Source organism: Antechinus flavipes, chromosome 3, assembly GCF_016432865.1.
Source record: "Antechinus flavipes isolate AdamAnt ecotype Samford, QLD, Australia chromosome 3, AdamAnt_v2, whole genome shotgun sequence".
Lineage (NCBI taxonomy): Eukaryota > Metazoa > Chordata > Mammalia > Dasyuromorphia > Dasyuridae > Antechinus > Antechinus flavipes.
Genome location: NC_067400.1, coordinates 453760700 through 453775619, shown reverse-complemented (window position 1 = coordinate 453775619; position 14920 = coordinate 453760700). Strand labels below are relative to the sequence as shown.

General features: G+C 39.5%; 1 protein-coding gene across 1 annotated transcript in view; it reads left to right on the top strand.

Moving 5' to 3' along the window:
• Positions 1–13833, top strand: part of ALOX5AP (arachidonate 5-lipoxygenase activating protein) — a 37126-nt gene extending 23293 nt beyond the window's left edge. Inside the window, exons 3-5 of the mRNA XM_051986508.1 lie at positions 2711–2781; positions 4828–4909; positions 13376–13833. Coding sequence (XP_051842468.1) covers positions 2711–2781; positions 4828–4909; positions 13376–13538 — 316 coding nt within the window. The 3' untranslated portion in view covers positions 13539–13833. The remainder of the gene's footprint in view (positions 1–2710; positions 2782–4827; positions 4910–13375) is intronic.
• The last annotated feature ends 1087 nt before the right edge of the window (positions 13834–14920 follow it).

Sequence of the window (14920 nt, the reverse complement as noted above, 5' to 3'; positions counted from 1 at the left end):
ATCTATTATACTAAAGGAGCCAAAGCCATAATTTAAACCTTTACTTATGCATTTCTATATTTGGCTGATTTCAGATCACTCTGAGAGACCCAGGAAAATAAGAGGAAGAAATAGCAAAAAGAATTAAGATTTTTCTCTATGAAGCAAATATTGGTGACGCATGTATGAGCACCAAAAGAATAGAATGAAAATAACTAATACAATAATCTGTTTAACAATTCATATTTAGTCATAAAAATAATAGGTGAATCTTGCAGAAATAATAGCACAACATTTTCCTTGGAAGAGGAGTCCAAATAATCATAAATTTGTCAGTGACAAAGAGAATTTCATGTATGTGAATTAGTCTGGGGAAAAGCAGAGCGAAACCCTGATGTGACAGTGAAGCCAATTGATTCAATGACTAGGAACCACTTGAATTTAACATAGCCACAATCCTATCATATGTTCAGTGGAAAAAATATAGGATTTGAAATGAGAAGGTTTGAGTTTGAATCTGTGCGACTTTGGGCAAATCAATTAGCTCCTTCTCAGTTTCCTCAGCTGTAAAATAGAGAAAGTTGGACTAGTTAATTTTTAGGGTTGCTTCCTGCTGTAAGTTTATGATCCTATGAAAACGAACTCATGGTTAGGGAATTTCCTATTATTTTTGATGAGAGAAGGGGGAAGTTATCAGGACCTAGCCTGGGGACAAGAAGGCAGGATGTGAATGCAGCACATCCACATTCAATATATCCAATAAGACAATTCAATAAGCAAATCAAATCAATAAGCATTTATTAAGTACTTACTATGTGTTAGACACTGGTGGCATACAGAGTTAATGGCAAAGATAAGGCTAGATCTCTCCTCCAGGGCTGCACCATACTACTTATATGATTAATAAATATATTTTTTTGTGGAAACATGATTTTTAATAAGTGTCTGCCTCTTTGATGGAAATTTCTTTAAGGGATATACTATCAAATGCTCCAAGATTTATATAGAAATCCTACTAGATTGTAAGTCTCTTGAAGGCAGGGACTATGCCATTTTTATAGTATCATATCTGTAGTATCTACCATGGTGCCTGGAATATAAGCATTTAGTAAATTTTTGTTTAATTTAATTGAAACTGAACATACCCTAAGATCAGCTTGATTTCTGGGTTCTTTGTTTCTCTTTCAGGCTTGCCCTGTTCAGTCACCAAAGGACTATCACTATGATTATGTTATGTTATATATGGTTTTAGTGCAAAAAGTAGGGTATTCTTCTTCTAGTCTAACCAGTAGCTAAAGAAAAATATCTCTGCCAAGTGCCTAACAAATTTGTTTGACACGTAACTAGTTTTTTTTTTTTTGCTTTTGTTTTTAACCATATTAAGATAAAAGAAACAGTATAGCTTCAAATCATTGTATACTTAATCATGGGAAAAACTGGGTTCAAGAGTTGCCTCTGACAAATATTAGTTTTGTAATCCTGGACAAATTGCTTTATGTTTTAGTGCCTGAGGCAGTCTCCAAAGACTGGAACCTGACCTGTCCCTCTTTTTATAGATAAGTATCTTTACTTATCTATAACACAGAAAATGTCAAAGTGAATTGTCTAAAATCATACAGAGAACAGTGACAACTAGAATAAGTATCCAGATCTTTTTTTGACTCATAGAGTCCTTACTCTGTCATCTTCATCCAGAGTCCATCATCTTTTGAATAGCTCTAATTGTTAAGAAGTTCCTCCTTATGCCAAATTTAAAAAAATCTATCTCTTTACAGCTTCAGCATATGGCTCTTAGACCTGCCCTGTGGGGCAAAGCAAAATCAATTTGATTTCTTTTCAACTGAGAGAAACTTCAAATAAATAAATATTCTGCCAAACTCTTCTCAGGTGAAATCTTTCCAGTCCCTTCAACCACTTTTCCTACACAGTTTCAAGGCTTCCTACCATTCTGGACACCTTTTTTTCTGAATTCATTCCAACTTAGCAACATCCCTCCCAAAATGTGCTACCCAGAACTGAATAAAACACTCCAGATGTCATCTAAGTAGAGAAAGAAATAGAAGACCATCACTGCTCTCGTTCTAGATCCTATGTGTTTCCTAATGGAAAGCTAATATGTTAGCTCTTTTGACTGTAAATTTCATTGTTGACTTATCAAGCTTGCCATCCACTAAGCCCCCCAAATCTTTTTTAGCTGACCAGTTGTCTAACTCCATCTCTACCATCTTGTAAAGTATCAAGGTTTAGATTTGAACTCTGCTCTTCTACCTCAAACCTGGTGCTCTTTCCATAAAACAACACAGATTTGTTCCGTGCTTGATAGTCTCTTTCTTCTCAGACTCACAGCCTGTAGGTTTACAAGACTGGATTCAGGGTTAGTCTTCTCCTGCCTTGCCCCTCTTGTTTGCATAGTTCACTTTTCACTTCTAATGAATTTCCTGGCACAGTTTCTACTAGGAAAAGGGCCAGAGGAGTCCATCAGGAAACCCTGCACCAGATAGATTTCATCGAAGGAGCAGAATAAATGAGTTTCATACATGTGTTCATTTTATACCCCTGCCTGTTTCTAATTTGGTGGCTGGCTGCCACCTCTTATGGGACAGATGTAGGGGAATTATGAGCATGAGCCTGTTTTTCATTGTTTATGCTATGAGATGGTAATTGTTCATTTGGAGGTTAAAAATCAAGTTTTGATCATTTCAAAGTGAATATTTTTCTTCTTCTTTTCTAGCCAAAATTGCATAGATGCCTATCCCACATTTCTTGTCATGCTTTGGAGTGCAGGATTACTTTGCAGCCAAGGTAATATTTATGTTTTGGATTTACTTCTTTTTCATTATTTATGTCTGTCTGCTTCTGCACATGTTCAGAGTGGAGGTCCCCTCCACCCGCTCTCCCCCAGCCGAGTCCAGTCCTCCAGTTCTGATGTTTGAAGCCCTCCAGCTCTAACAACACTGTGAGGTCACGTGTCCAGGCACTTTGTACTGGAGAAGGGAGTGGGCTGTGATAATGCATTGCTAATGCTTGCTCCCTGATGGCTGGTGGGGAGCCGCAGTCCGACAAGGATGGTTTAAGGCTCAATGTGACTCAGAATCCAGAGGCAGAGCGAGCTGGGATACAAGGGCATTATAAATGAGAGTGCCGGAGAGAGATATTCTGGGGCTGCTATCCTCAGTTCTTCTGTTAATAAGTTTCCAGCTGTTTCCCCTCACTGTGCATATGTATGTCAGTGATAGGGGGGTTGTCTTACAGCACATCAGCCTTTCTCCAGGTTATCAGCGGCTCCCGGTTTTGATTCCAGTAAGCTGGAGGAATAGAACAACTCTATAATGAGTTGATTTAAAATTAAACAGAAACCAGAGTGATTTTTTTTTTTTGATTCCTTTCCAAGATTACAACACTTCATAGTATTGTTAATGATCAAAACCATGCTTGGCTAAGGTTTTGGCACAAGCTGAGTTGGACTATCTAGCCAAGTGATGGTTGCCCACACCTGCCCCTCGTGGTACTCAGAGAAAAAAACCTAAAGGACTTTTCAGGTACCATTTCATTAATTCTCATTCAGCTCTCATGGTGGTTGATGATAGGCCCTCCTAGGCTGCTTTCCCCTTTCTTACACTAAATTAGATACCCTGACCAGCATCACAGCACAAAGGATGACAAAGCTGAAAGCTAGGATCCCGATTCTCTTTTTTCAAGTGGTTATAAATCAAAGAATGTCAAAATAAAAAATAAAGACCTCCGAGTGCACTAGATATAATTCCTGAAGAGGACTTGTTAAGGGACACAGTCAATATTTATTCAAGATTGGAAGTCATGGATGGGTTGGGATCTGCCTGGATGGAGGGATTCTATATACTGATGAAATTGTGGGTCCATGGAAATTGTCAAAGTAAGTGGACCAAGAATAATTATATAGTACCCAAGTGGGGCTCCTGATGTTGGGATTCTCTTTGAATATTTTAAGGGCTGTCATATGGAAGAAGGGGTTAGATTTGTTATATTTGGCCCTGGAGGGCTGAACTAGACCCAATGGGAAATTTTCCAGAGAGTCATATTTCAGCTCAATTTGAGGAAAAAAACTCAAAAACTTTTTAACAATTAAAACTATATGAAAGTAGAACAAACTGCTCCAGGACATGGCGATCTTACTGTCACAAAGGTTAAGTGGAGAATAAATGAACTCATCTGGGATGTTGTCCAATAGAGTCACACTTTGGGTTTGGGTTGGACTACATGACTTTTGGAATTATCTTCCAAATTGATGAGACTAAGAATCTATGATTCCTGGACAAACACTGCTCTATTTAAAACCTTAGTGTGTAGCAATACTTTACATTTCTTAGGTCATATTTAAGAGTGCTTTCTGGTGCTTTTAAAATCTTAAAGTATCACATGCATGTGGATTAATTTATTGTAGAATTTTTAGGCTTGGGGGAAAAAACACTTAGCAATCAAGTTGGATTCCACTTTAGGGTCAATCTCTAACAGAGTTTTCAACATTGGTCAAGGCTACTTATAATATCTCCTTCCCTAATGGTCTCTAAAGTCCACCCAGGATAACTTGGTTATTTAGGTTATTGCTTAAGAAGAGAGTGACAAATTTTTAGAGCATCTGAGATTCTTGTTTTCAGGCTCACAACTTTCTTTTTCTACAAGACACTTTTTGACAGAGATGTGCCTACCATAGTTCTTGTCCATTGTATTGCGCAACACTGATTTTGTATTAACAGGATACCTTTATATATATACCATTATACCTCAGGATTCGTTCAAAGTATTTAACAAAAGAGCATTTACTAATATAATGGTTTTTTTTTTGTTTGTTTGTTTCTTTTTTCTATTTAGTTCCTGCTGCCTTTGCTGGGCTGATGTACCTGTTTGTGAGGCAAAAATACTTTGTGGGTTATCTAGGAGAGAGGACACAGAGGTAGGTCACTGGGAATGGTGAGTAGTCACTGGAGTGATTAATGTTGGATTGGTGGTAATTCTCAAAGGTTCTCAACTGGGACCACCACCCTGTCCAGGGCCTGAAAACACATAAATTGAGTGATTGAATTGGATTACTGTTTCTAAAATTTTCAAACCTTTATTAATCACCTGTTATTGCTGTTCAGTTACAGTACTCTTTGTGACCCCGTGTGGGGTTTTCTTGGCAGAGATACTGGAGCAATTTGCCATTTTCTTCTTTAGTTCATTGTCTAGATGAGGAAACAGAGGCAAATTAGGTGAAATGACTTGCTTAGAGTCAAGTAGCTAGTAAGTGTCTGAAGCCAGATTAGAATTCAAATTTTATCTCCACGCCCAGTGCTCTATGTATTGCACCACTTGGCTGACTCATTATTAATCATCCACTAGGTGCTAATAGGGCAGTAAAGGCAGCTAGGTAGGGAGGTAGATAGAGAACTGGACTTAGGAGAACCTGAATTCAAGTCTGACCTCAGGCACTTCTAAGTGTGTGACTCTGGGCCCTACAGTTTCCTTGTCTGCCTTACTTTCATCAAAAGTAAAATGAGGATAATAATAGTATCTGCTTTGCAGGGTTGTTGTGAGGATCAAATGAGATAATATTTGCAAAGCACTTAGCATAGTGCCTAGAACACATAGTAGATGCTATATAAGTTTTCTTCCCTCCCTCCTTCCTTCCTTCCTTCCTTCCTTCCTTCCTTCCTTCCTTCCTTCCTTCCTTCCTTCCTTCCTTCCTTCCTTCCTTCCTTCCTTCTTTCTTTTCTTTCCAATCTTCAAATGTAGGCAGCAGAAAGAGTGCAGGATTTGGAGTCTAAAGAATTGGTTTTAAATCCTACCTCTCTTATGTGTAGAGTATTGTACTAAATGCCAAAGAAGATACAAAGTTTAGGTACTAAATATATACCTGCCCTCATGAGGCTTACAGTCTAGAAGGAGGCTCAATCTCAAATTTAGATAATTATATGGCATAGTATTACTTAAATGCATTAGAGATCTGAAAAATAGAGTGCAATGAGAGGTCCAATCAGACTTGATTAATATTATTTCCAAGGTCCCTTTCAATTCTAAATTCATGATTGTATTTGCTCTACTTGCCCCCACAGGGGCAGAACTAGGATCAACAGGTGACAGTTGCAAAGAGACAAATTTAGACGTGATGTATAAAAAATTTAAAGATATTAGGATTGTTCCACAGTGGAAAGGTCTGCTTTAGAATCTGAAGGTCTCCAGGAGGAAGCTGGTCAGATACTTGTCAGGGATGCTTCAGAGGGAATTCTTCAGGTGTGTGATTGGTGTAAAGATCTGGAAGGTCTTTTCCAATTCTGAGTGGGTATGATCAGGTAGAAAGTTTTGAAGTGCTCTTTGGGAAATAATTATTCCTTCTCACTTAATACTTTCTTCCACTGTCCTCTAAGACCTGATTCTTCTTTTGTGGGAAGGTTAGGGGTAGAGGGAAAAGTGTATGAAGTCTTAAATCCTGGATTTAGATCCTAGCTTTGCTGCTTCCTCCCTGTCCTCATCACAGCCTTGGGCAAGCAACTTCACTGAGCCAGATTTTCTCAATTATAAAATAGGGGTAAAAATATATAGCCTACAGGGGGTTGTTGTGAGGATGAAATGATGGAATGTATGCTGTGTGCTTTGTAGCTCCATTGTGCCTGGCGTTTCCAAGGATTTCTCCTGAGCTCTGAGAGTGCAACGAGAGCCAAAGCACGCCATTTGTACTCGATTCATTTTAGTAATAGTTCTTCAGGGAATGAGCTGCGTGGAAGCCACAGTAATAATCAGTGAGGAAGGATAATTATAAAAACCTAAAATAATATGGGGCTCTCTAGTCATAAAGAACTTTTACTATCTCATTGAATCATCACAATCACCTTGTGAAGTAGGTAATACAAATATAATTACCCCCTTTTTACAAATGAGGAAACTGAGATTTAGATTAGTCCAGGTTATTGACCAAGGTCACATAGCTGATAAATGGCAGATGTGAGACTTGAACTTAAGGACTTCTCTTTTCAAATCCAGAACTCTTTTTAAAAACATCACACTGCTTACTGTACTATTTTGCACACTCATATTATTTATAGACCAAAGCAGATGTGAAATCTAAAATCTGCAATTACTCTCATCACAATTGGGCTAGTCTACTAAGAACTTAGTGGCATTTGGGGTTTTCTTGGCAAAGATACTTCAACTTTTTGCCATTTCCTTCTCCAGCTTTACAGCTGAGGAAACTGAGGCAAAGGGTTAAGTGACTTGACTTCACAGAACAAGTGATTATTGTACTATCTGCAAGGGTTAAAAAATACCTCACAACAATACATCAAACATTCAAGAGGCAGCCCTTAGCAATCAGAAGCATCTGTCAAGGAATAAGTTACAGGGAGGCAGAGAAAGCCTCCATCCTTTTTTTGTTGAGACTATCTTTTCACACTATTGCTTTGTCTCTTTCCCTCTCATTCCTCTTATCTGTGTTCTCTGGTAGCATCACTCCACTAAAGTCAATATAATTATGTGTTCAGATAGTAGTCTTCAACTGCAGCTATTAGAGCATGTTGGACTTTTTCCAGAGAAGTGAAGCAGTGTGGAAGTGGAAGGATTCTAAGCCTGGGACTTCCATTCATTAGCTGTGTAACTTTGGACAAATCACATATGTAGTTTTTCTAAGCATCATTTTTCTCCTGTGTAAGCTGAGAATAATAATGCTTATCTATTCTGGCTCCCAAGGTTGTCAGGGAGGAAAGTTCTTGGTAAACGAAGTATTCTGTAAGTGTGAACTATTATTACTATATTGAATTTTACTTTTTCATATACCCAACCCCTGGATTTTCAATGTTTGGACTATGATATGACTTTCTGAGCTTCATGGGATAAATATACCTCCTTTTGTAGTCTCTCTGTGTGTTTATATGAAGTGTGTGTGTGTGTGTGTGTGTGTGTGTGTGTATGAGAAAGAGAGAGAGAAAGAGAGAGAGAAAGAGAGAGAGAGAGAGAGACAAACAGAGATAGACAGAGACAGAGAGGAGGAAAGTGAGAGAGATAGAGAGAGAAATAGGGAGAGAGAGTGAAAAAGAGAGAGAGAGAGAAAGAGAGAGAGAGAGAGAGAGAGTGAAAGAGAGAGAGTGAAAAAGAGAGAGAGAGAGACAGACAGACAGACAGAGACAGAGAGAGAAGGAAAGTGAGAGAGATAGAGAGAGAGAGAAATAGGGAGAGAGAGTGAAAGAGAGAGAGAGAGACAAACAGAGATAGACAGAGACAGAGAGAGGAGGAAAGTGAGAGAGATAGATAGAGAGAGAGAAATAGGGAGAGAGAGTGAAAGAGAGAGAGAGAGAGAAAGAGAGAGAGAGAGAGAGAGAAAGAGAGAGAGTGAAAGAGAGAGAGAGAGAGACAGACAGACAGACAGAGACAGACAGAGACAGAGACAGAGAGAGAAGGAAAGTGAGACACACACACACACACACACACACACAGAGAGAGAGAGAGAGAGAGAGAAATAGAGAGAGTGAAAGAGAGAGAGAAATAGAAAATGAGAGAGAGAGAGAGAGAAGGCAAGGGGAAGAGAGAGAAGATAGAGAGAAGGAGAAAGAGTGTAAGTGTACGTAGGGGTATGTGTGTGTGTGTGTGTGTGTGTGTGTGTGTGTGTGTGTGTGTGTGTGTGAATGAGAAAGCTGCTGATTCCCCTCCTTGGGGAGACATCCATAGAAAATCTGCCTTCATTAGTCTGGCTGCTTACCTTGCAGAACTAGTCACCATACTCATGTGACCTTTTCCTAATTAGAATTGAATTAGAATGTTAAAGCTGGAAGAGACTTTAAAGGTAATCTAATATAGCTGGAAACAGATCTGGAGAGATTAAGTGGCTTGTTCAAATTAGTGGGAGACCTGTGATTACAACCCAGATTTCTTGATTTCTAGTTCAGGTATTTTTCCATTATGCTATCCTACCTCTGTTTAGAACCAATACTGTTGAAGAGTGAGAATCAAACTAGCCTGAATCCATATTTCTAAATGCAATTTGGAATTTTGTGTTCCATTTACAGTTAAAAATAAGGCACTTGAGACATCTATCACAAACCTAATAACTCAAAGACTCTGTAGTCTAAAAGAGATTTCAAGAACTTGACTCCCTGAAGCCAGAGAGGGGATCACAAGATATCTGTGCTTCCTGAGAAAAATTCATCTATTCATTCTTTCATTCATTTAATTGTTTATTCATTTATTCATTTACTTACACAATAGTTTTTATTTTTCCAAATACAAGCAAAGATAGTTTTCAATATTCACACCTTGTGCTCCAAATTTTCTCTCTCCCTCTCCTTCTCCCCTTTCCCAAGATAGCAAGTAATCCAATAATAGGTTAAATGTGTGCAATTCTTCTAAATTCTTCTATCCACATTTACCATGCTACATGAGAAAAATCAGACCAAAAGAGAAAAAAAGAAGAAAGAAAAAAAAACACAAGCAAACAAATAATAACAACGACGAAAAAGGTGAAAATACTATGCTTTGGTCCACATTCAGGCTCCATAATTCTTTCTCTAGATTCGAATGGCACTTTCCATCCCAAGTCTATTGGAATTGCCTTGAATCACCTCATTGTTGAAAGAAGCTGGGCAAAATTTAAAAATTGTGTCTACTGTCAGAGATAGCGTTCAGAGATAGAGTGCTGGAATTGGAATCAGGAAGGTCTGCCTTTGTTTGGGATACTACACAAGCCACAACTTCTGTCCACCTCGGTTTCTTCAACTATAAAATGGGGACAATAACAGTTTCTACTCCACAGGGTTGTTGTGAGCCTCCAGGGAGATATATTTCTAAAGGGCTTAACACAGTGTTTGGAACATAGTAGGTTCTCATACCCTCAGACCTCAGGTTACTAGTGCCTGGAGGTGTCCATCTCCTTCTGGGCACAGCATGGTCTCTGAGGAAGGCTGCTCAGAGCCAAACTGGGCATCTTCCAGCAAACCAAAGTAATCACTTCTCTCTGTACCAGCCCAGTCTCCCAGCTCGGATGCAGTGGACCCCCAGGGTAAAGAAGGATTCCCCCCCCCCCCCCGCATTACACTTCAGGTCTCCCATCTCCTGCTTCTGTCCTTGGAAGTGGTACCTCCATTCAGAGAGGAACATTATCATTTGTGATTACATCACATTCCAGTGACAATGAACTCCTGTTAATCATTATCCAAACCCCACTCCTCACCCCTACTGCCCGATTCTTCTTTCCCACCCTCTCAACCTTCCCACTCCCAAGTTTTATCCTAACTTCCCCCGGCCCTTTCATCTTGCTCTCTGGGATATCTATTCTACAAGTGACAAACTTTTCTTCATCTTGGATCTTTCCCTTGTCTTCTCCTTCCTTCTTCTAGCAGTCCCTAAATCCCACCTCTCCCTCCCTAGCCACCCTTTCTGCGCCATCACTCATTTCCTTCAGCTTACTGGCCAGGTGCAGGGAGTTAGGATACTTTTTGCCAGCGATCACCGCCTCCATGTTCTTCCCTTATACCATCACTCCTGTGAGCTCCATACTGTTCACATTTACCATCTGGTCCAAATGGTGGAAGCTGTTGTCTACTCTGCTTCCTTCCTCAATGAGTTTGCAAAGAGCTTCACTTTTTTTTTTTCTCTCCTCCCCACTCCTGCCCTCATACTAGGGAACTTCAACATACCGATTGATTCTCCCTCAGATACCCTCACCACTTAGTTCCTCACCTACTCAGTTTCCATGACTACTCCTCCACCCCACCTCAGCCATATCCTTGATGGACATACCCTTGCTCTTGCCATCACCCACAAATGAAATCCCTTTATCTAATCAGAATCGGCTTTTCACCTCTCCCTTTGCCTTGTCTTACACAACCCTACTCTTTGCCTGCACTGTGACCTTCAGACACCAGGACCCTTCAATTCTCTCCAAGGTCATCTCCTTTGCTCCAGCCTCTTTTTACCATATTGACTCCTTGGTGAACCACTTCAACTTCACATTGTGCTGCTCTCTTGAATCCTTAACCCCCTTATCATATTGCCGATTATGCCCAGCCTTGAATCACTTCTACCCTTCATTGTCTTCATGCCAAAACATGAGCTGCTGAATAAAGTTAGAGAAAATCATGCAATTACTCTGACTGGGTCCCCTACAAATTTATGTTACTGAGCCTCAACTGGGCCCTCACTGCCGCTAGGCAATTCTACTATAGTTACCTTATCAACTTAGCATCCTATTCTCCATAGCGACTCTTCCAAACCTTCCTCCTCAAACTTCCCATGGCTCTCCTTCCCCCTACTCTCTCAAATGAAAAATTTTATAGTTTGCAAAAAAAAAAATCAATTAAAGTCTTTCTTTTCCCCTTTTCCTCCTCTCCTATGACTCAGGGTTTTTTTGGACACTATTTCCTCCTTTACCTCTGTTTCATTCACCTGATGAAGTGGACTTATTCTCTTTACCAGGACTATTTGTTTGCATGTTGTTTTCCTGCATGAGACTGTAAGGTTCTTTATGACAGATACTTTCTCTTACCTTGTTTTATATCCCCAGTGCCTGACACATAGTAAGTACTTAAAAATGTTTATTGATTGATTAATACATGCTTGTTTCTTTCCTCCCTTTCTCTCTTGCTCCCTCTGTCTTCCTTCTCATCCTCCCTCTTTTTTTTTTTCCCCTGAGGCAATTGAGGTTAAGTGACTCACCCAGGGTCACACAGCCAGGAAGTGTTAAGTGTCTGAGGCTAGATTTGAACTCAGGTCCTCCTGACTTCAGGGCCGGTGTTCTGTCTACTGTGCCACCTAGCTGCCTCTATCCTCCCTCCTTTCATTTGCTATCACTGTGATCCCTAGTTTGCTTAACATTTTTTAAAATCAGAAATAATACAGATTTATTTGTTTATTAGAAATAATAAATTAGCCATCAAATAATGAAAATACAAATACTTTTAAATTAGTCAATTAAGAATGAATCAAATAATCAAATATTTAAAATAATAGTTTATCTATTAGAAACAAAAAACTTAACTTGTTTTTCCTTAATAGAAATATTAGCTAACATTTATAGAAAGTGTTAAGAATTGCAAAGAGCTTTACAAATATTATCTTCACAACCACCCTGAGAAGTAGGTAGTATAATTCCAGCCCTTTCCTTTTACAGATGGGAAAACTGAGGCAGACAGAGGATGATTGGCTTGCCAGGGTTATACAGCTACTAACTGTCTAAGGCTGGTCATGAAGTCATATGTTTCTGACTCCTGAACCAATGCTTTATGCACTCTGATGTACCCTAACTGCCCTGCGAAGGCTTACTTGGTGAAGAATAAGTAAAGGATATGGTTGGAAGTCACTGTGATGTTAAATGAAAAGCATCAATAAAACTTATTTAAAAAAGAATTGGATTTATAAAAAAAATTAGGGGGCTGTTGGAAAGATGAAAACAAAAGATCATTTGCCCAACGACTGATTGGCAATGTTAAACCCTTTCAAAGGGAGATCCAAGTGGACACTACAAATGGGTTTAACCTTGCCCAGTTCTGTGGGGACAGCTAGATGGTTAAAGATGTTAAAGACATGGTTAAAGATTACCACAGATGGGTTTGGAAAAAAGGAATAAATGTGGCTAGAGCAGTCTCAGTAACCCAATTATGCAATCATACGTTAGTGGGAGATTTCTTCCTGACCCAGGCTGATGCTCTGCGTGGACAGTCTGAGATTTATAGTCCTGCTAAGAGGTATATGGATGTACTAAAATCTCTCTCTCACTGCACATTTATAGTGGAAGGGTCTATTCTGCCAGTGATGTGTGCCCAGCCCTCATTAATGGGAACATGAGTTATTCCTGTGCAGCCAGAGGAGAATAGATTAGCCCCTTAGATGCTGGAGCACCTTTTAGTCTTAACGAGCTTTATTGGCTCATTTAAGCCATCAGTTATAACACAGAGGTACTTAAAGTATTGCATGATACATGTAGATGCCAGGGCCATCCTCATTGGCTTTCCTTGAGAAAGAGAAAGGACCTTAAAAAGGTAATTGTGTTTCTAATCTCCAATAAGGATACCTGATTACCAGAAGATGTCTGGCATTGTGAACCCACGCCTTCTTTGTACCATGCAATGTTAAGAAAGCAACAGGATAATAGAAGGTGGGAGGCACAAAAATAAGCCAGTTCAATAGTGTTCAACACATAATAATTTTGCAGGAACATTCATTTGGGAAATGGGGAACCCAACCCAGACAAATACAAGGTCAGGTTTTTTAAGCTTTCTTTTAAAATGTAATCATTAAGTAATGATTCCTGGGACACAAACGTCTTTCATATGAATCAAATCAAAGATTCTTTAGGGAAAAGAACTAAAATTTAAATCCTAGATATCTCCAAGTCAAAAATATGCATTGTTGAATTGGTTATATCGGTTCTTCATCCATATTTCTCTCTCTTTTCCAGCACTCCTGGCTACATTTTTGGGAAACGCATCATATTGTTCCTCTTCCTCATGTCTGTTGCCGGCATCCTTAATTATTTCCTCGTCCTCTTTTTTGGAAGTGACTTTGAAAACTACATAAAGACAATAACTACAACCATCTCCCCACTGCTTCTCATTCCCTAATTTTACCCTGAGGAAGGAGTAGGTGGTCTCAGCTAGTGGATATATATAGAAACCATGGGGAATCAACCCTTTAAGGGACTCATCCCCTCTTTCTATGGTTGTAAAGCAGATAACTTCCTGGGCTTCCTGGTTTGAGGTCACCACCCTTTTCATGGAAGAAAAGAATTTAGAATCAGCTCCACTGAGAATGGCTATGGTGCCAGTTTGAGTCTTTGAATTATCTTGCTCTCTGATTTCTGCTCTAAGGAATATTGTGTCACCAGCATGTTTTCTTTAATAAAATGAGACACATTCATATTTGGTGTTTGAGTTTTATCTTCCAGCATGCATGCAACATTGGAGAGTTCATAGGACATAGGACCTGGAAAAGAAAGATCTCATTTTGCTCATTTATCCTAAGTAGGCACCAGAAAGCCTAGCAGGATCAAGCCCTCAGGGAAAATCTCCCCCTTCACCAACCCAATCCAGGAGCATCCAAGAAAGTATTTTGGGGATCCCTTCCTCCAAACCTTCCTACCAATGAAACACCAGCCCCCTCCCCATTGTCATCTCCATAGGCAGGAACTCAGAAGTCCCATTGCAACTCCGACACTTAAGGCTCCTTCTACCCTTCTTGGTGGCCATGTCCTACACCCATTTAGTCCCCCGTTTCCCTTCAGATTGCACATGGTCACTCGAATTTGGATGATTGGATCACCAATAGATTCCTTCTAATAAGGTAGAGAGTCATTGAGTCTTACCACCTCTTTTGCCTCTCTATTCTCCAAGCACTTGGACATTATTATCTGCCTTGCCATTGAACACCAAGGATCAACAGGTCTTTCTGTCCACCATGAAGTTCAACTTTCCAGTATGTTTTGTCTCCTCCATTTAGAATGAAATCTTCTTGAGGAAAGGGATTATTCATTTTTTAATTTGTATAAGCAATGCTTAATTAATATATAATAAATGTACCAATAATTAAGGATCAAAACTTTTCTGTCCATTCATTTATAACCCTCATGAACTCTGGGGAGTTGAAGTTGAGGTCCTAAAGGGCTAACTGGCTATATAAGCCAATCAGGTTCTAGGGGTACCCCTGAGGAGTTGGGAGTTTTTATCCTAAAGCTATTGCATCTGACCCCCATTCTGGTGTGTTCCCCTCCCACCTCCCACCAGTTATAGTTAAGGTTTGCAAAGCATTTATCAAAATCTCCTTTTATTCCCACAGCAGCCCTGTGAGGAATGTGCTGTTATTATTTTAACATTTTAACAAGTGAGGAAACTGAGGTAGACAGAGGTTAAGCTGTCACACAGCTTGTATGTATCAGGGACTAGATTTGGTCTCAAGTCTTCCTAACTCCAGATTCAGTACTCTAATATGTTACTTTGGCACCATTAAT